At 40.5% G+C, this 21,796-nt stretch overlaps 1 protein-coding gene across 2 annotated transcripts; it reads right to left on the bottom strand.

Moving 5' to 3' along the window:
• Positions 1 to 2,637: 2,637 nt before the first annotated feature.
• On the bottom strand, positions 2,638 to 19,938 carry CLDN1 (claudin 1). 2 transcript variants are annotated; one of them, XR_012073416.1, is made up of 5 exons: positions 19,469 to 19,938; positions 10,842 to 11,006; positions 8,514 to 8,598; positions 3,878 to 6,783; positions 2,638 to 3,317 (listed from the first exon to the last, which is right to left on the bottom strand). XR_012073416.1 is itself a non-coding variant. In XM_006200963.4 (4 exons), exons 1-4 carry the CDS (start codon positions 19,689 to 19,691, stop codon positions 6,621 to 6,623), a joined length of 636 nt encoding a protein of 211 aa, XP_006201025.1. In that variant the 5' UTR covers positions 19,692 to 19,938; the 3' UTR covers positions 2,638 to 6,620. The 2 variants fall into 2 exon arrangements, 1 of the variants encoding a protein (XP_006201025.1); XM_006200963.4 differs by having other exon boundaries at positions 2,638 to 6,783.
• Positions 19,939 to 21,796: the final 1,858 nt, after the last annotated feature.

Consider the following 21,796-nt stretch of genomic DNA (forward strand, 5'->3'; position numbering starts at 1 on the left):
ATCATTCCTATGTTTTCCTTTTTCCATTGAATAAGGTAATAAGGGTGAAGGCTGAGTAGTATTCTTGAGGCCATAAAGTAGCCATGAGAATGGAGCCACACACTGAGGATGATAGAGTAAGAAGATGGGATATACCTGGTTATTGATGATGTTACAGATTCTTCATGCCATCCCTGGTTTACCTACCTCTGGATGACTTGTTATATGAGACAAACCTCTATGTGGTTAATTCTCTGTACTTTCATGTGGCATGCAGGAAGTGCACTATTTACACCCCTCTTTTAACAGAGTCTGCCATGTTGGGGACAGTTTGCCAACAGCTTTTAGTTGCAGTGCCATTAGGGTCTGCTGCAGCCTTCTGGTTGAAACCACTCTCTTGCTGGACAGCTCTCAGATGATGACTAAGCACAGCAGGGGTACGAGAGTCTGGCCATTTCTGCCCAGTGAAGGTTTCTTTTATGGACATCCTTTAAACCAGGGCTCCCTTCCTCTCTCCTTTCACAGTTGTCAGACCAGATTGTGTTGACAAACTATGGCCAATGAGCCAAATCTGGACCACAGCTTCTTTTTGGACATCCCATAAACAGAATTTTTCTAACAAAAAGCAAAGAAGAATATGTGACAGAGACTATATGCATTCCACAGAGCCTAAAATATTTACCATCTGGCCCTTCACAGAAAGTTTGCCAATCCCTGGTAAAGCCTTTCTTGTCCACTCCTGCTTTCTTTCCCCTTTCTCTTCCACAAGCATTAACATTCCATCTCTTGCAATTCTGTCTTGACATCCTGCTTCCAAGAATACCTAACCTGGCACATTTGGTCTTGACTACTACATTAAATTACTAAAATGTAATCATTAAAAGATACTCTTAGTGAAGGGCAGAATCAGGACCAAAATCTAGGGCAGGCCTAAGACTCTAATACACCGCACTTCTTTGGGGATACTCTTGACAATACTGGAATAAAAAGTTTGGAAGATAATAAAAGATTCAATAATGGGTAAAATAGATTTAATTTCTACTTTTACTGACTTTTTAGTCTAGTGATGATAAACCTAATTTTCTCTTCCAAATCTACCCTTCCATACTTTTCCCTCCCTGGTTTCTGGCAGCTCCAGACTATTAATTGCTCAGGCAGGCCCAAAGTCTTGGAGTCATCTTTGACCCCTCTTTTAATCTGAAATCTCATTTCCAGTCAATCAGCAAAACTGGCGGGCTCTACTTTAGAATGAGATCCAGATTCTAAGCACTTCTTACTGCACATGCTATCACCAAGCCATCTCTGGCCAGGCTTATTGTGGTAACTTTCCATCTGAACTCATCGCCTTTTCTCCTTGCTCTCCTATAGACTATTCTCAACACAACAGGGAAAATTACCCCTTAATTTAGCTCTTGTGGTTTCTTTTCTCAAAAATGAACACTCTTTTACTGAAATGAAAGATGAAGTGCTTACAGTGGTCCACCACGTCCTGTACAGTTTAGGTGCCCTTTCCCATCATGCCTTCCTCTCTTACCACTCTCTTCCTAGCTTAAAGCGTTCCAGCCTCCTTACTCTTTCTTGAACATTTTTTACATTTATACATTTCATACCCTGTAGAGCATTTAGACCTGCTTTTTCTGGAATGTTCTTTCCTCTAGATAACCACTTGATTTTCTGCTTCATCTCCTTTAGGCTGTTTCTTAAACATCATCTTCTCATTGAGGACTTCCAAGACCTCATTATTTTTAATTGCTACCCTCCCCACACCCTCTCAGTCCTTGCCTACTTTAGTTTTTATCTATATGGCTTACCACTATTTAATATGCTACATATTTAGCATATATATTTTATTGTCTATGTTTCCCATCTAGAATATAAATTCCTGGAGTGGAAAGTGCTTTGTCTATTTTATTCATGGTTTCTATGTTGCACAAATCCAGGGCACCATTTCCGTTGTGGTAGAAAATATTTAACAAATATTAACTTCTTAAAAATATTACCTGAATGAATGAATGACTGTTTATGAAGTCTGCATGGTAGCAGTATATTACTATATACATGAATAGAAAACAGGACAGAAATCAAAATTATTTTTTCCATGTGATTAAAAAGTAAAAAATAACAACAAGCTCCAAAGCTTATCTTTAGGAAAGAAGAAAGACTAAGACGATCACATCAAATTGTTAATAGTTTTGCTTTTGAGTAATATGGTTATTATAGTCTTTAAAATAATTATCTCTACTTTACTTTTCTACTTTAATGATTAATAAGTTTTGATTTTATTATCAGAAAAATAAATATTATGGTAAAAATAATCATCAAAAATAAAGTCTTTTGTCCTTACTGTATTAGAGCTCACTTCTCTTTTTTTTTTTAATTTTTATTTAAGTATAGAAGTATCAATTTCTGGCATACAGCATAATGTTTCATTCATACACATACATACATTTATTTGTTTTCATATTCTTTTTCATTATAGGTGACTACAAGATATTGAATGTAGTACCCTGGGCTATAGAGAAGAAATTTGTTTTTTATCTGTTTTTATATATAGTAGTTAATATTTGTAAATCTTGAACTCTCAATTTTTCCCTTCCCACTCTCTTCCCCCCACCAGTAACCATAAGATTGTTTACTATGTCTATGAGTCTATTCCTGTTTTGTAGGTGAGTTCATTAGTGTCCTCTTTTTTCTTTTTTTTTTTTTTTAGATTCCACATATGAGTTCAGTAAACATTAATTACATAAATTCATATCTCCTGTCTAATTGCTGATACTGGCCATGTGGGGAAAAACCTGTCAATGGAAGATGGGTATACAAAATGCCATGAGGTCTGCAGTGTTTCAGAGCCTTGAGAACGTTTCTCACTGTGTTTTTAAACTCAACAAGCTGTCCCCACATAACCCTAGAACCTGCAGTGACTTCTGCCAGTTTCCATGGTACCACCTATTTGTAGAGATTTTAGGGCAGGCTGGAGGTACACGAGGTATGTCTGGGGTGGTGGAGGAGGAGGCTGTGGAAATCTTATACCCGAGCCACACACAAAGAGAAGGGAAAAAAATCCACTACCAGATTTTACTAGAATTAACAATAGGCTTTAAAATGTGGGAAAATGGGAATGGTACAAAGATTTCCTTGGACCAGGGCACAGGTCCACATAGAAAGTACTAAATGATGGGGGTGAGAAATGACATGGCTTTCAGGACAATGGCGTCTGATAAGGATGAGCTTACATAGAGATGAATGTCTACTTGGTATGATTGACAATCCAGGTTTTCCTTTGAAGAGTTTTCGTCAGAAGCACTGAGGAATTTTATTTTCTCTCAAACTTCATGAGCCTGGAACCCACCCCAGAGATTTAAATTCAGTAGAAAGAATGGGGATTCTGATGCATCTGCTTAATTTAAGGGGAATTCATGGGGAGGGTGTAGCTCAGGAGTAGAGTGCTTGCTTAGCATGCACGAGGTCCTGGGTTCAATCCCCACTCCCTCAGTTTAAAAAAAAAAAAGAAAAAATAGTCTAAAACAAATAAAACAAACAACAATTTAAGGGGAGTTCAGATCAAACTGCCTGACAATAATCTTAGTCTCTTACCCTTAGTGCTAATGTCTGAGACTCCACATAGAGCAGCAATCCTTTGCTTACAAGGCTGTCTCTTTATTATGAAAATTGCTTAGGGAGAGGTTTCAATTAAGGCTTTATCAATTATTGACATTTTCAGATAATGAGTGGATGAGTTTTATCATTTGCCAACCTAAAACTTAGTTTTAATAATAATCATTACAAAAACAATAATGGATTTCTGGCTATCTTCCTCTCTTCCAACCTGTGAGGAACACAACCACCTTAAGTTTTCACAGTACTTTACAGTTGGCTGTTTTTTCACTTAATTACTTACCATAGCATGTCCCTTTTCTATGGGTGAGGAAAATTAAGTAACTTCTCCTGACATTCTCTTCTATCACCGCCCTTGATGAAGAAGAAGCACAGTGTGTGAGAAATAGGGCATCCCGGTGGGTGGAGTCACTCAAATAGCTGACAGATGGCCCAGAGGCACCACAGCTCTTTCCCAGGGACACACAGTGAGTCAGGTGCTGTCCCAAGCCATCTTCTTTTCCAAGCATGGCAATCTTGAAATAAATGATTAAAAAAACAAACCAAGGATTTGTTTTATATTACAAAAAAAACCAATTTATTGAAAAAAGAGTAATGCTTTATACAAATTCCCATTACAAAACCCCAAGTATCTATTTGTCTGTTTCCAGGTATGTAGCAGAGTACAAAAATATCAAAATTAGATAAATTCTGGTGTAACAATCCTGTTGGCCACTTTGGACTATAGATTTCTTTTTAGAGTTTAGCAACTAGTAACCCCATGTATTTATATCTACCCATCATTAGGCTCTATGCATGTAGCAGAGGTTCTTTGAACTACACATTCTAGGAGCACAGACTTTTGGAAGATACACTGAAATTTATGAGGTTCAGATTCTATGATGCAGTCCTTTGGATAATTTCCCCATGTGGTTTCACTATGACTTACAGTCCCCAACTCCCTTTTCTAGCAGTGCTAGCTGCCAGCTGATAGCAACACCTCCAGTGACATCACTTGAGAGATATCCACCTTGTTTACCCTTGTAAGTCATTATAATTCAAAAAAATCTTCCATTCTTTGGTTTGCCAACACTGACACTTCTGTTTTATCCATCACATCTGCAAAATTGTCCTAGGTCAAGTCTGCATTCCTAATAGGAGAAAAGCTTACCCACAAAAAGCATCAGGCCATTCTGACTGAAGAAAACTAACACTTTCTTAGAATCCTTTTCACTTAAAAGCTGAATTCCACTTTAGTGTCTCATCACTGGAAAGAATGGTTAAGGCAAGAAACCCATGTCTTAAAATTTCTCTCTTTTCAGTCATTTGAAAAGTAATCCCAAACCCATGCACTTGAATTCCTTAATTCTTTCCCCTAGTCCAATATTTCTCATCCTACAAAATCACATTCACATACATCCCATCTCCTGGGATCCCCACAACAGCCCTGTGAGGTAGGCAGGTCAGGAATACAATCCTCTTTTTATAAATGAAGCAATAAATCTAGGGCAACCAAGTGCCTTGCCCAAACTCACACAGTAATTGATAGCACCAAGACTCAAATTAGGTCTCCAGACACTGAAGTCAACACCCTTTCCATTACATCATCTTGTTCAAGTGAAGGAGCATTTTCCACAGACCAGAAAACTAAGAGCAATTGTTAAAATGGGACAGAGCACCAACAACATGGTGGCCGCAGCTGAGAGGAAGGACATGGACCTGTGGAGAAAAGAAGGTGCTGAACAACGTGAATGCCTGCATGTAGGTCTGGTTCAATGACTTCTTAACAGCCAATTTAGCAAATACAAATACTACTTAGGCATATTTCATGTTCAAAGAATGAGCATAATATCAGCTAATTAATACTTACACCACTTTACCAGCTGGTTAAGTATCATTATTTCAATTTGACAGATGGGAAAAGAGGAGAAAGAGTAAATGACTCCCTTACAGAAACAGAGGGAATATCTGTCATCAGATTGTCACTGCAGATAGTCCAACACTCCATGCAGACAAGCAGGCTACCCGTCTCTGACAAGAGGTAAAGTGTATGGGAAAGCAGTACAGTTGAGGAAGGAGGGGAAGAAAAAGGTAGTTTGGGAGGATATACAACTGGGAAAAAGTAGCTCAAAAAATTCAATCAATGAAACTGTGTTACAACACCTGGGAAAGCAGCACACAGCTCCTCAATGTAACAAATATTTTCAAAGCAAACAGGCATGTTCTAGGTCAGAGTACAGGGAGCGTGTGGGAAGGTCAACAGGAATATACCATCTAGTCGCACAGAATGATTTGCTCCCAACGCTCTGATTTGTAAGAGATTCTTATAGACTTTAAGAATTAAATTATAGGCATATAAAATGTGTTGTCAGATTCAAGAGTTAAGCCCAACCTCACAAAAAGCAAAGGCATGAAGAATGACCGATGACAAAGCAAATACTGTAAGATCATAGTAAAAAGTATATGTAAGTATACGTAAAGGGCACATGGGAAGAATTGAAATAATTCATACTTGGTAAAGTAGGTCAGGTCTTCTGTGAAAGACACTATAAGCTGGTGAAGGACGGTAAATGATATTTGACTTATTATCTATGTGTACATAAACAAAGAAGAGGAAAATATCATATAAACTACCTATTTAATCAATATAGAATTAAATATATTTTTCTTTTTTAGATATATTTTAAGTATGCTGGTACCCACATAAGGAAAATAAGATTTTTCACCATCTAATTTTTTTTATAGAAAAACATGTATATGTACATATCTATATATATTTAAGGAGCGCCCTCCTCCCACAACTGAGATGATTACTCAATGGGAAGCAGTGATACAAATGGAAAATACTTCCCTCCTGTATTGAGGAAAGGAGCTAAAATAAGAAAAAGCCATTTTTAGTAATGGGTATTTAAAAAAATACGGTTTTTTAGTAACACCATAGTTCAGACTACAAGAGCCAAAAGTCTAAGCTCTTAATGTCAGTGACAGTATTTCCATGTCCATTTCCTGTTTTCTCCCCCACAGAGTTGTCTCCGCTTGCTTCTGTGTCACACATAGTCTTTCCCACTGGAAGGCGCAGGTTTCGGGTAGGGCCGTGGCGTTGGGTAAGATGTTGTTTTCCGGGGACACGAGCAGCAAAGCAGGGCACCTCCCAGGAGGGTGAGAGAAGCAGCAGCCCAGCCAGTGAAGAGAGCATGTCCAAATTCATACCTAGAAAGAAAAGATCATGCGCACCTGTTTAATCAATGAATCACTGGAAGTGTTTCTAACGTAATTAAGGAAAGAAATCAGTATCATACTTACTACGTTTTCCCACTGAAATAACTCCTCATCATCTCTTTAAGTTTTATGAAGTACTTTGAGGTTTGTGAACACACACACAAGAATGTTGACAATGCCGTCGTTGACAATTTGCAATAGTAGATCAGGCAACACAACATGCAATAGCAGGTTAATTTCACAACTATTACACAACTAAAATGAAAGACTCTCCCACGTGTAGGAGACTTGTAAAGCATGTTCACATGTTTCAGAAGTCAGCTTGGTCCTCGGATCCTAGGCTGACACTTAACAAGGCGTGGTAGCACGAAGCAGCAGCCATACTTTTTAAAGAAACTGCTACAGTGTGGTGGAGACTGCTAACGTTTGGCATAGTTAATCCCAGGTACCTATAAACACTAAAATCTGAAATTTGTGGTTTTGTGCAGAAGACTTCTCAGCAGCCCACAGGTTGTTCTAGATTAAGTTGACCCAGGCGGATGTATGAAGCCATACTTCTGGGGAGAAGACCTGCGATTGATGGTGGACAATAAGAATAGAGAAGGGCTGCATCTGGAGTGAAAAGGCCTGGGTTTAAATCTTAAAGCAAATTCTCAAGTGCTGCAACACTGGGCTGGGAACTCCACCGCTCAGCCTCAGTTACTGCTTCTCGTAAAGCAGGTTGATCCCATCCGTGTCACAGAACGGCTTTGGGGATCATGTGAGACAATGCAAACAAGTGTACAGCGCCTAGCAATTTGTACTGTGCTTTCATATCCATTACTGGTAAAATTTTAGCCTATTGACCTCCAGCAGTTTCTGCCCCTATGTGGTAAATCTTATGGGATGGGTTCCAACACAATCATCGCGGTACGTGTCCTCCTATGCATGGGTGATCATCACAAAGAGAAACACACCTTCTCTCTCCAACCACTAGAGTTTTCATCCATTCATCTTAGCACTTAACAAACAATAATTACAGCCTAACATCCTGATCCTAAATGTAGTTATTAGCCTCTAAAGATGTGAATACAATGAGACAAGGAGCCTTGTTCTGATCAAACAGTGTCATTAAGTGAGAGCCCGGAGTCAGCTCTTTAACTTCCACAACTTGCAGTATTAAGAAGGAAGACTTTTGTAAAGTTAATTTTATGGTTGAGATGAGACACAGAATTTCAAAGCGGTAACTTATCATTTTCATAAATAGATTGTTTTCCATAAATAAGATTAATAAACTGTTAGAAATGAAGTGTTATTTATTAACCTCTACAGGAGATACTATTTTTTCGATCAATCATAAGCTGTGTTCAGTTACAAATAGTCACAATTAAGTATTATAAGTATCAGAATACACTTCAAAATGAAATTTCAAATATATTGGTATCTTTATTAATAATATTTTTTTAAATATGGAAAAACATACATTTTGGCATACATTTGAAAAGCACACACCTTGGAACTTTTCTACCTTGAAGTTCATTTTGTCATTAATATAGGCTGTTAAAGCAAGTACCAAACTTAGTTTAACATGAGTTACAGGCCATTCAAATTATTTCAAGTTTGACAGAAAATTGCATAAAATTCTGGATGGCAAATCTGGAAGCTATAGCACGACCCAGACTATGCAGAACATAACAAGGGTATTTTCTCAGAGAGCAAACTATACGCGTGAACAGCATTACCTGGCATTGACCGGGGTCATGGGGTCATAGAATTCCTGAACAATTCTATTGCCATACCACGCTGTGGCGACTAAAACGGCCAGACCTACAGAAATTCAAAACAAAAGACTGTTAATCACCATGGAACGTGGAGCATAAATATACGGCTCATTACATGTATAAGTATTTTACTAGAATTAACTCTCATCAACAGTCCTGACATTTTTAATTTAGTCCATTTTAATTCAGATGACTTTAGGGAGATTAGTGGTTCAGGCATGATTTATCCTAAATATTCTCTTAAGACAGACAAAATATTAGGTTGGAGTTAGGCATAGCTTATACTCTTCACGTCATCTTATTCACTTATAGTTCAAGGTCATCGGCATAAGTAACACTTTTTGGGGAACAGTTCAGCAGGTTCATGTCATTTAAGATCTCTCTCAAATACAGCGCTATACGTTAGTGCACTTGACTACTTTGGATAAAGTCGAAGTCCTTATTAGTATAGCCAGTCCCATAGAAAAGGGAGGATGAAAACCCTTCTACATTCTTCTTGGCCAAGATTCAAAATTTACACTTCTGAAGGATCAAATCAAAGTAAAGATTCCTAGGTAGCAGGAAGGAGCAGGACCTGTCTCAGAGTGGGCCAGATCGCCTAAACTCCTACAGCCCACTGGCCAGACGTGCTAGGGGTTGCCTTGAGATTCGCTGACCACATCAGATCGACACGGACAGTACACTCCCAATTTCTCCTGCCTTTCATATTTCAGTAATAGAGAAACTGTATAGTCAAAGTAATCCAGTCTATCACTTATAAGAAGCATACAACACCTCAATTTTTCTTATCCAAAGAAACTAAATAATTCTTTTTACAGTAATTCTAAAAATTCATCAATTTAGACAGATTAAATGTTTCTATGCTACCCCCCTTCCTCCTTCCTCCCACAGAAAAGTGGTGCAATCTAATTGCCTCTAAATACTCAGGAGAAAACACTCCTGCTTTGGGCTGCTCAAATAGATCTTGAGAATGCTCTGGAACTTGTAACCCTCCCTCCCTAGGAAGTCCCAGAAACTGAAGTGGGAGTGATGGGTGAGACTTACAAGAGACAAGCAAAAGGAAGGGTCTACACAGTAACTTTTATTCATAGCCTTTGATGTAAAATCAAACTTCTGGGAATAAAATGCTATCCATGCTTTTCCTGATAGGAGCAATTTGAATAAACTAAATGCCCAGTCATGTTAAACTAATTAAGCCTTTAGCAAACCCACACGTACTCCTACATTACTGATGAAATCCACATACATGCTGGGGGCAGGACCCCTCCTCTTGTTAAAAACAAAATGAGAGAAGGAAGTCTAATTCTAGTGGTAGAATTTTCTAGTGGTAGATTATATCATTGGTGTCATTTTCAAAAATAATAGACTACTATATACACTTTATATAGTATACATAATAGTCTATTTCAAAACAATAGACCACTACATATAGTATATGACACATATACTATAGATAATACATAGTAATATAGCCTACTGCTTTATACACACACAATTTTATACCCACACTATCTCATTTAATATAAACCTCATTATAAGGCTTTACAAAGTGTCGATGTCTTCCTCCGGCTCTCATTTTCTCGAAGGTCACAGGATCTTAACTCTTTAATCAACATGTGAATAAAACAATAAATACATAATGATTTTCTATGGAAAAGACAACCTCATTCTTTTATCAAGGTTTTTCTCAAGACCTCGTTGTATTATTTTCTTTCCAAACTCATTTACTCTCATTTCCTAGGATTCCAATGTTCCACCTCCACTCCAATTGGCATTTCTCTCCACTGATGGATAGATGGCGGCGTGTTTGTTCTGAAATCAGACCTGCCCACGTGGAATGATGTCCTCATCTTCCTCCAATAACCCCAGCCCCATCCATTCTCCACACACCTGCATGGCTGACATGTTCTTCACGTTCTCTTTCAGTATCCCCCATCTTTTCCACACGGTGTCTGCAGGGACACTATGGAAAGTCTCTACATTATATAGAATTGCTCCTTAGTGTGTGCTAGGTAAGAAATCTCACTCTTTGCCTGGAGAAACCGGTTCGAACAAACCAGTTGGTACCTGAAACTTCAGGGAATAGACCTGTCCATTATGGGCAGCAATCTCAAATTTTCATGTAAAGGTCAACTGGACTTATGGTTTTCTGTCTTCAGATTTTAAAGGAACTGAATTAAATCGATCCAAGTGCAACAAAACCAATGTAATTAAGGAAACCAAAAACTAGATCTTAAACCATGCCAGAGAGAGTTTAATAAGGCCAACGGGGGACAGGACGGCTCTTACCTGAAATAAGAAATATCACGCCCCCAATGACAGCCATCCGCATCTTCTGCACCTCATCATCTTCCAGGCACTTCATACACTTCATGCCAACAGTGGCCACACAAATGGCTATCAGTCCCAGCAGGATGCCAATCACCATCAAGGCGCGGGTTGCTTGCAAAGTACCTGGCAGAAAACATTTCAGAACGTGTAAAAATCATGTCTAGACCAACAAGAGAAGAGTTGTAGAGGGCCAAGTATATTTCAGTGTTGTATGGAAGAGAGACAACATAACTAGGAATCAAGAGAGCCCAGTTCTAGTGATCTTTTTTTTTTTGCAGGTAATCAACATAGTTTCTTCTCCAGAAAAACAAACGCCTGAATGATGAGTAAGAATCCTTGCAGCTCTAGCACTTTGTGTTTTCAACATTCAGTTCAAAACCCTCTGACTAAATGATCACTGATCTAGTTCAATAGGTTTAGCTGAATTAATACATTTTTAATCCTTAACAATGGAGTATTTTAAATTTGAAATAACAATCATATGTGCCCTCTTCAATGTTAAAACATTCATAATTAAAACAGTTTACAATATATCTTGGTAATAGTCAATAGCTTTATACTCCAGTCATCAAGCTGCAGAGAATCTGGGTGGGCGAATACGGAAGACAAGAAATGAATTTCTAATACATTATCATGGCTGGATAAGGACCACTTGTATCTCCAGTGACGAGTGTGGGTTGGGGGATGTGCGTACTATTTCCTCAGAACAAAACAGAATACACTTTGAGACATTATTTTGGAACATAGTAGATTTATGTTCAGAGAGATCACCAGTTTCTAGAACTATTCAAACTGTCATGTTGTAAAACAGCAGAAAATAATTCAATGTAGTATTTCTCAGGATTCCACTAATTTTCAAATTCCCTGCTGTTGTCATTGGTGTACTAAGTCATTATCAAATAAATAGGGTCAGGTTTGAGAGCCTATGCCAGTAAAGTTCTTAAAAGAGTGAAAACCTGATACCATCCCTGTGGCATAAAGGCACAGACTTTCAAAGAAAAATGAGAAATAATAGTTGGATGAGTTTGATGATGTCCAGATTTATTTCCTTCTCCAAATAAAGATCATTATTTCATTGACAGTGCGAACACGTGACAAGCATTTTTGCATGTATAAATATTATTTACACTGCAAGCAAACATGCTATCTTGGGCAAGCTACTTATTATTCTTTGGGGCCATGCTTTTATTATGTAAAGTGTGAATGATGATATCTCTAACCAGGAAGTTTGAACAATTGACTTCCTGATGGTTTTCAAAAGTGGCGGACAAGATGGAGCTTCTATGTCTCACTATCTAATGTAGACCTAGGCTCAGCTTCAGTATTTTCTAAGGTTGAAAACTTAGGTTACAAATCATAACTAACACTAAAGATTTTTAGAACATCAATCAATTTGAATTTGTTAATATTGCCACCCTTGCCATTGCCAGACAATCTGTGATAACACTTTCTGAGAAGTATCCAAGGCTTCTTTTACAGTAATTTGAGAGATATTTTGAAAGCCACAATAAATTTTTACTTGATTTAATTAAAAGGCAAACCACAGACACTCCCCTGCTCCCCTTACAGATCCACTTTCCCATAAATGTGCGTGGGCAAATGGGCACCTACCCATACACTAATCGTAAGATCCCAGGGTGGTACAAGAACTCCTGAATCAAAACACGGTGTCATGGACCGTGGGGTTACCAGATAATACAGCTGCAAATAAGATTATTGTGAAACTTCTTCCTTGGAATCATAAACCACATCGGGACATCCAGAGGAAAGCTCCACGGACTCCGTTGCTGTGGTGCCTCCTGCGTTCCGATTAACCAGCAGTTTTTGCAAAGACAATCATTACTTAGAAGGAAAATGAAAAATGAAATAATTTAGCTCTTAGACATAATGCAGGTTGCAGATTGGTCCTAAGTTCCACTCAGAAGGAAAGCATTTCAGGCAAAGGAACACTGAAGAGGAGATGCTGAAGGTAACAAAGATAATCCATGTGACTGGAGGTTAGGGTGATCGCTTGTCCGTTTGCCTGGGACTCTATCAGTATTAAAACTATGAGTCCTGCCTCCTGAGAAGGCCTTCAATCCTGGACAAACTGGGGTCACTAATCACTCTACTAGAGGACGATAGGATGTGGAAAGTAAGAAGAGGTGGGTTTAGCAAGGTAGGCAGAAGGCATCTATCATGTAGGGCCTTGCAAGCTGGGGGTAGGGGTTTGGAATTTATTCTAAATGTAATAGAAGTCATTGGAGACTCTTAAAGAAGGGGTGAGAGGATTTTTATGCTGTCTTCTATGACAGCCCTTTAAATATGTATAGCCTCTTACATCTCTCAACCACCTTCTGCTTTGTTTACCCATAAAGCTCACTTTTCCAACCCTTTATTCATCACTTTTTGTTGCTTTCTCCGTTGACCTCCCTCTAAGTTTTCCACTTTGTTGGAGTTGGAGGGCCCCAAACCAGACTCAGCTTCGATAATAATCTTTCTGATCTGTACTTCACGTAAGAACACCAGGCCACCAGCCCAGCAGGTCTGAGCACTCGGATCACAAGGAGTCTGCTGGCCTCAACCTCCTGAGTCAGCTGTGTGTAAAACCACCCGGGCAGGGAGCACACGCGGATCCACCCCTCTAGGGCTCCACCTGCACTCGCCTGGAGTGAGCTCACCCCCACAGTCCCGATCTCTAAGTGTGTTCCTCTTCCAGTGCTCAAAGGAAACACATTGAGTTCCATGCCATACCCATTTTACTCTTCCCACGATTTCTACAAAGTTTCTAAGGAGGACGGAACAGATAATTTGATCTGTTGGCTACAAACTATAGTATGTTTCCTTTCTTTATGGGATAATGTATAATTTGCATAGTATGCACAAAATAATGGGGAAAATGGGGGAAAAACCCTATGCTTAGGAATTATACAAACCATATAGAGCAAGGGGATCATGTTTCATTTTTTTAAAATCTGATAAAGCAATAATTCTATTCTGCAAAGCGATATTTTTTTCATTTATATCCTGGCATCCATCGGCTTAGGAAATGTCTTACAAGTTTACAATACTAGATGGGGATCAAACACAAAGTCTCATCTTGCATCACTGGAAATATTTGGGTGAATTCTTAACTATAGTGATATGGGGAGGGAAAATGTAAAAATACAAAAAAAAAAAAAAACAGGCTGAGAATCCGAACGGTATGAAAACTCACTAGTTGGGCATATATGTAACGGTGGATTACAACTCCAAGTAAGCAAGTGTTGTGCTACAGTAATGAGAATTTAATGTGTGGATAGAATATAAATTGCACAGTCTTAAGCTGGAACCAGATGAATCCTTCACATTAAGGTCTTATGGAAGGCTTTTAAGTCAGAGAGCTAAAATATGTAATTGTGAGCTCCTTGATGACGTGGGCCAAGTATTTGTTCATGTTTCCAGCCACAGCACTAAGAACCGTGCCTGGCAAGCTTCCTGGATTATTTGATCTGTGTTCCACGAATTTAAATCCGAGCAGGTTTTTTCCTTTAAAAAATTCTAATACGATAGGTAAAAATACTCTCTTGTGTTAAGCTTAATCTTTGAAATAATACTGAGAAACACCTGCCTAGGGAGCCTAAGAGTAATAAAAATTTGCTACCTAAAACCAGACTTAGTTTAGATCATTAAAAGCTAGAAATTCACCTGGGGAGAAAAAAAGTTCAGACTTTTAGTTGAACCCAATCTTTTTTTTTTCATTTTTTTCTAAAATCTTAAATTATGCATCTAATTTTATAAGATGAAATTTTCCAGGTAGAACAGTAATTGTCAGGGCAGATAAATTGAGAAATGTTTGAAAACTACAAAATATTTTAGACCAGAGAGATACAGCCTTCAGCTGTTAACTCTGAGCTGGTCTGATTGGATCAAATCTAGAAGCAAATATGCTCCTTTCTGGCCCATTAAATTTGCAGATACCTCTACAATATTATTACCACTGACTAAAATTGTCCGTGGAGAACATGGTTAGCAAACATTCAGAAAGTTACACTACTGTTTCTCATCATTACTCAGCAGTACAGAGAGAAGGCAGTCTTTTAATTATACTTAGCTAGACTGATAATCTTGAGATTAAAGACTCCCTAAGGAGTTCTTGCCACTTGCAACTTGAAAGTACCATTTGAAAACATTCTTACAAAGATCTCTACTTATAAGACAAGAAATGAGTTAGAAGTTACTGACCTACTCCAGTGAGGGTAATCAACATAAGAGTAGAAAGACAAGCATAGACAAGTCAGTGGATTGTTTTTTCTGAAGTTTTTTTTCTTTTTCTGAAGTCTTACTATACAAGCAGCAGAATCGCCTTTAAATACCTGATATTGTTCAAGCCATTTACTAGCCATACTACTCCATCATTACCTTCTGGGCTCTGTATCACAATCAAGGTCGATTTTAATTATATCTGCATCTTCACATAGTCCCTCTTTGCATCAGTAGTTGCTTAGTAAGTATTAGGCAAATAAATGAACTACTCACTGCGTGACTAGAGCAAAAACTCTCTTTTTCTCGTCTGCACTTAAATGAGCTCATCACAGAGTGTCAGAACTATACTCTCAGCTTTTTCACTTATTAAATATTTCACTTTTACTCAAGTTCAAAGCTTCTCAAGAGTCCTCATTGTTAGTATTTCCATTTTATGGATGCATGAACTGGTGGCCACTGGGTGTGACCTCAGGACACCCAGCATAGTCGGTAACTGAAGTGGTCGGGGATGAGGCAGGACTTAGCACTTTTCTGGATGTCCTGAGCGGTCTTGCTCTCGTCTTTTGTTTCTTAGAGGAACTGTCTCATGATTAAATGTATTCTTCTTTGTTCCTTCTATGCCACTTAACTTATCACTCTAATCAAGGAAACCTAAACTATGCCACTTGCCTGTTTTCCTTCCATCACTGGAGTTAGTAACAAAGAATGTTGGCACTGGAAGGAACCAACCTTGGCACCTTACCAATCATCTTAGCTGCATCCCGAGAAGCAAGGACAGGGCCTGGCTCATGCTTGTTGAATGGATGAATGAATCATGGATTTGCCTCCCGAGTCCTCCCACTCGGCCCTATTTTGTAAGTGGGGAAACTACAGCCCAGAGAGACTGAGTGGCTCACCATGACACACATGGCTAGTTAGTGCAAAACCAGAGTAAGAACTGAGAACTTCTGATCTCAAGCCTGGGTTTGGGTTTTGACTTTCATCTTTCCCAGAGTCAGAACTAATGCTTAAAACAGTTCTGAACACCAGTGGCCCCTTGAACACCCTTGGTTTAACAGGGAAGTGTAAGTGGGTGCCCTCCTCTCTGCCTATGCTTCAAAGACTGTACAAGGCAGTGATTTTTGTCTCTTTGAGTGAGCTGACATCATGGTGAGAGTGCTGGGAAACTTCACTGACAACCAGTACTCATTAAAGCACACCTACACACATGTGGATTCATGCAAAGCGAGTTGAACAGGCTAGAGGAGCTTACAAACAAATTACAGAATCCTAAGGTTAGATGAGACTCAAAGAGACTCTGGCTTAACCTCCCATTTGTCTGGAGCTTGGATTTTCCCTACAACATTCCTTCAGAATGCTTACTTATTTCTCTGCTTGTACACCTCCCACCATGCAACCCAATGTTTGGACAGCTCTAGCCATTAAAGTCAAGCCAGAAGAAGCAATTAACTAAGCACATAAAATAGGCTCTAGCTTGCCAAAAGTTTGAGAACTGGATCAAAACAAGGCAAGACGTACAGTTTAATCAAGAAAAGCCTACTGCAACTCAGTCTGGCATTCTTTTTTGGATATTCCAACCAGCAGCTGCAGGAGTCATCAATGTCAATAAACATCACATACTTGGATAGAAGTGTCTTTATTGTCTCAGCAGTAGTAAAACCACAATAGACAGTTTCCCCAGGCAGTTCCTCACTTGTATTTTCAAAAACTGCTTTGCAAGAACCACCTAAGAGAAGTTTATATTGGTGTCAGTACGCTGCATCCCTTTAGACGCCCGTCATGTGCTTTTTTTTTTTTAGCTGACATTAGTTAGAGCAGGGGAACGAGGGCTTTTAACATGGCTAGTGCTACAACCTGGACAAATCTTGGAAGCTCGGCCCTAAGTTGTCAAGTGGGCTCCACTGGCAAAGAGAACAAGACACAATTTCAAGAAACTTCTAACTAAGCTATTCACCTAAAAGTACTTTGTAGAACGCAGCCTTTTACAAGGAACAGTACTTATATGTACAGCTAATCCTATTCACCTCTAGATGTCACAGAACTAAACCAAAACCAACCAATGATTCACCTCTCTGGGTCTCTGCATCAGGTGGGCGTGAGCACAACTGTCCAGGTGGAGAAAGGGAGACAGGTAGGTTCTCTGGGCTCCATCCAAAGGCATCTAGTGAGTCACTGGCAGGTTGGGGAGGGTACATGTGAGTCAAGGCTTCCTCTTTTGGGAATCAGTTTTGAGAGGAGAGCCTCAGCCCCACCTTGGATGAACCCTGGCTTTAGCCAAAAAGAAAAGGAGAATTTGATTTGGAGTTAAAAAAATTCATCAAGAATAAATCTCCAAAATGTGTACGGGGGGAAAAGGGAGGTATTATTTAGTTATTCCACCACAGCTTTAAAAACTGTAAGAGCTATATTAACTAAAATTAAGTGAAAATAAAACATTTAACACATCATGAGTAGGGATGACCTGTCTGAGTATTTACTACATGGATCAATCTGATTTCATTTGGTCATTTAAGGAAGTCAAAAGGACACCTATTTAAACATGTTGAAGATGAACTATTTAGCTCAGAGAAATCAGAGACCTCTCTGTAATTGCCCTTAGAACCATTTCCATCTGCCAGCCCCTCAATATGACACCCCAAACGCCTGACATAATTTCTACATCTATTTATCTTTCCACAGGGGGATTCAATGATTATATAAAGGAGAATGCCTAATATACTCCTTATATTTGGCATCAAGGAATCCTAACATGGGAACTTCGAAAAGCTGGAATGACAACACTAAAAACCACCATGTGTACATTGACTAACCAAATTCCACAGATACTCAAGAGGGTTCAACAGATTGCAACAGATTTAATAACTAAAGTGTGTGGCTTTTGACAAAACCACATGCAGGAAACGGACAAGCAACTGAAGTATAATATACCTGAGGGGTGACAACACTGCTCACCGTCAGCACATAAAGGGGCTGCTGGGCAGGCTTGTTCATCTAGGTGAAGACTAAGGAAGTTTTGTTGTTGTTGTTGAAGTGAGGAGGTAATTAGGTTTATTTATAAGTATTTTATTTTATTTATTTTTTCCTTTTTTTTTGGTTATTGGTGGAGGTACTGGGGATTGAACCCAGGACTTTGCGCATGTTAGGCAGGCACTCTACCACTGAGCTATACCTTCCTCCTTAGGAAGCTTTTCTTCAAGTTAGTTCAAGGGCATGACAGACACAAGGTTCAGGACAACTAACGTAGTATCTCAAGGAAGATACTCTAGCCACGAATTGTTATGACTCAAGTAAGTGGGAATTTAATGAGTTTTTGACAAGACACTCAAAAGCTTTTATTAAAAAAAAAATAATAAAAAGAAAAATGCCATCCTGTCATCCTTCTTCCCCCTTCCATCCTTAGGACTATTTCTTTCTATATAATCCTTTCCAACGTGACAGAGGTAAGCCAGCACCTGCCGCACAGAAACTCCTTTCCAGAAGAAAGAGACTTAAGACCTGCCCTCTCTCTCCTGACCTCTGCACTCATCAGCTGAGGCATTTGTCTCCAGTGCTTTCACTCACTTCTTCATATTATGAAGGGAGGTTATTTAGAAATTTTCTTTCTTGTCATCCTTTTTTTACCTGCCACCAATCTTCACTTTCTAAAATAACAGTACATGGTCTGTCTCTTCTGAAGACCCCTGGCTTTAAAGCTAAACTCTTCTGGGGAATCTTAAGAGGCTTCTTCAAGGAGTCACAAAAGGAGATGTATAGGGGCCTCCCCCACACTTACTGGATCTTAAAAGTCAAGAGAATCAAAAGATTCAGACTCAAGTGTGAGTTGAAGACACTAGGTTGGGAAATTCCATGTAGGAAGGTGAATTTTCCCTATGAAAACTGATAGTAAAGATAGAGTAAAAAACGTATCTAATAACTTTGGGATTATCTGTTTAATTTTACAAACTTGACAAGCTACCAAGCTCCGGACTTTTCAAGGCATAGCATATTCTCATCCCAACACTACAATTGACACAGAATCTTGGAATGTCCAAGGGAGGACTAAGAGCTCAAGTTCAAGTTTGGCCTTCACTTGCTCAATCGTCACCCCACCTCCATGGACATGTCAGATGAAACCACACACCGAGGAGCCGAGTGTCACCCAGGGAGCTCGAGAAAACCTTAGGACTGGGCTGCCCTTTCCCCAAACCACGGTCCCCTCCGCTTCCACGGGACAGAGCACACGATCAAAAGACTTGATCCACGTAAGGTTTACAGCCATGTCATCACACAACGAATTGGCTGTTAGCCACTAGTCCCAAAGTGAAGCCACTGAGGGGTTGGGGCCCCTGGGTCACAGCCGTGGGAGTGGGGAATGCACTTACTGTGTAGATTCAGCAAGGAGTCGAAGACTTTGCACTGGATCTGCCCGGTGCTCTGCGACACACAGGACATCCACAGCCCCTCGTAGATGGCCTGGGCTGTTACGATGTTGTCGCTGGCGTAGGAGTAAATCTTCCACTGGGGCAGCGCCGTGCTGACGATGGTGCCGATCCAGCCCAGGAAGGCCAGGATGAAGCCCAGCAGCTGCAGCCCCGCGTTGGCCATGGTTCGCTTGGCGCCCGCGCAGGCTCAGGGGCGGCAGGTGCACAAGGCGGAGTTGGCAGGTGCGCACGGAGGACTCCCGGGGATAGCGGAGCCGCGCCGAGGAAGTTACAGCGCGGAGCCCTGCTCCCTGCGCCGCCGCTGGAGAAACTCTGGGTCCGGGTCCGGGTCCGGGTCGGCGCCAGAGTCGAGAGTCAAGAAGCTTTAGCTGCTCCCGGGCCGGGACTGAGATGCGGACCCGCTGGGCGCCGCGATTTAAAGCAGCTCCACCCCCTCGCCGGGCACGGCCCTGCTGCCTCAGAGCAGCGCCCCCTGGCGGCCTCGGGGCGGCTCACCGGGAAGCGAGAGCGAGCGCGGGAGCCCGCTCCGGTCCACGCGCCGCGGGGGAACAGCCGGGGGAGGATCAGGTCTGCAGAGTACCCTAGTGCTCGCTTCCTCTCTCTCCTCCCTTCGCTCTTTCCTCCGTGAACCTTCCCAGGCTTTCCGTTCATTCAGTCTACATTGATCCCCAAATTATTGTGTATGGCTAAACACTAAAAATGCCTAAAGATGAAAACTCGAGCCCTCAAGAGACGCACGGTTTCATTTTCAACTTTTTTTCACCATCTGATTAAAAGGTATTTCCTATCTCTGTCCACTCTTCTTCCCTCCCTCACACATACTTCCCTCCCGGTTTCCCGCCCCGTTTCTCCTTTTTCCTCCCTCTGTCCCCTTCTTCCCTTCAGGGTCTCTGGTAGAATCATACATTTTTGCCAGGGCTGTAAAAAATCTTTACACTTTATAGATTAAGGGAACTGAGACCCAGAGAGTAAACACGATTTTCATAAGATCACACAGCTTGTTAGTAGCATGTCCAGTATTTGGTTCTCAGTCTACTTTGCTTCCTACTACATCTCAGCTTGACTGAAATCTATTTCCTTTAATCTATTATCATCCTTATGAAAATGCAGCCTACCCTCACCCACCCCTGCACACACACAGACACACACACACACATCCCAGCCTCTTTCCCACAGCAGTTTGTCTTAAAGCAGTGATTCATTCTCAGAGAGACCTGGCCAGTGGGCCCCACACACCCCTAAAAGGGTGTTGCAAGCGAATTATTAGAAGCTATTCATGAAATGTGACAACATCTAAAAAGCACCGCTACTCCCTACCCCCTCACCAAGTAGAAAGGGGCCTGGGCCAGATTTAGGAAGTCCAGTTTCTGGCTGTTTTTGCAGTGTCTGGCTTTGGCCAGGTTTTGGTCTAGTTCACTTTTTAGTTTCCCTCTATGGGTCTCTAGAGCTTCCTTCTTTGTAGTTACTCAGAAATTTACCTTAGGGATTGCGGTTTGGAATAATTAAAATGTTTTCCCAACTGCTTTGTGTGTGTGGTGTGAGTGTGGTGGAAGGAGAGGCTTCTATGGTTTTAGTTAAAAAAGGACCACCTCAGGGGCAGAAGTAAACATGCGAAGGAAAAACCAAGATATGTTCCAATGTTTACTATGGCAGCTGCCAGTTTGTAACAAGGAGAGAACAGTAAAAAAAAAAAAAAAAAAAAAAGAAAAGAAAAAAAGTTCAGGGTGTGAGTGAGTGGAGTGAAAGAACTCTACCATTAAAGGGATGTTGGTAAAGGAGGAGGCCCTGCACCTGATGGGGCAGAGTGTGTAAGGGAGTCTCTGTACCTTCTGTTCAGTTTTGCTGTGAACTTAAAACTGCCTGAATAAAGTTACAAAGAAGCAACCCCCCCCCCAATCCCACCACCCTCTCTTCCGCCTGGCTATCTCCAGATACCTTTTGAAAGTTTAAATCCAAACGATAGGTCTGCATGGAGATTTGGAGATGAGCAATGAAGAGGGTCATACATGAACTGGTTGATGAGATTTACTTTGGTGTAAGCAAGGTTAAAACAAGGGGGTGCCATCCCTTATCTGGAAGCCTCCCCAGACCCCAGGAAGGCTCTCAGGCAGCTCTGGGGGGCAGGACCACATCCAGGATGAGTCCTCAGAGTCTGGACCCGCAGTTAGTAATCCTTTCTAAGTCCAGATGGATGTTCTGTGGCTCTGGATACATCTCCGTCCACACATGAAGATGAAGAGCTGTGGGTGTGTAAATAAATCAGATGTG

Source organism: Vicugna pacos, chromosome 1 (genome assembly GCF_048564905.1).
Source record: "Vicugna pacos chromosome 1, VicPac4, whole genome shotgun sequence".
NCBI lineage: Eukaryota > Metazoa > Chordata > Mammalia > Artiodactyla > Camelidae > Vicugna > Vicugna pacos.

Coding starts and splice junctions, on each gene's coding strand:
- CLDN1 (XM_006200963.4), bottom strand. CDS start 19,691: ATGGCCAACGCGGGGCTGCAGCTGCTGGGCTTCATCCTGGCCTTCCTG. Junction 11,007..19,468: donor CTCCTTGCTGAATCTACACA/GTAAGTGCATTC, acceptor GTTTTCTGCCAG/GTACTTTGCAAGCAACCCGC. Junction 8,599..10,841: donor CGTGATATTTCTTATTTCAG/GTAAGAGCCGTC, acceptor GAATTTCTGTAG/GTCTGGCCGTTTTAGTCGCC.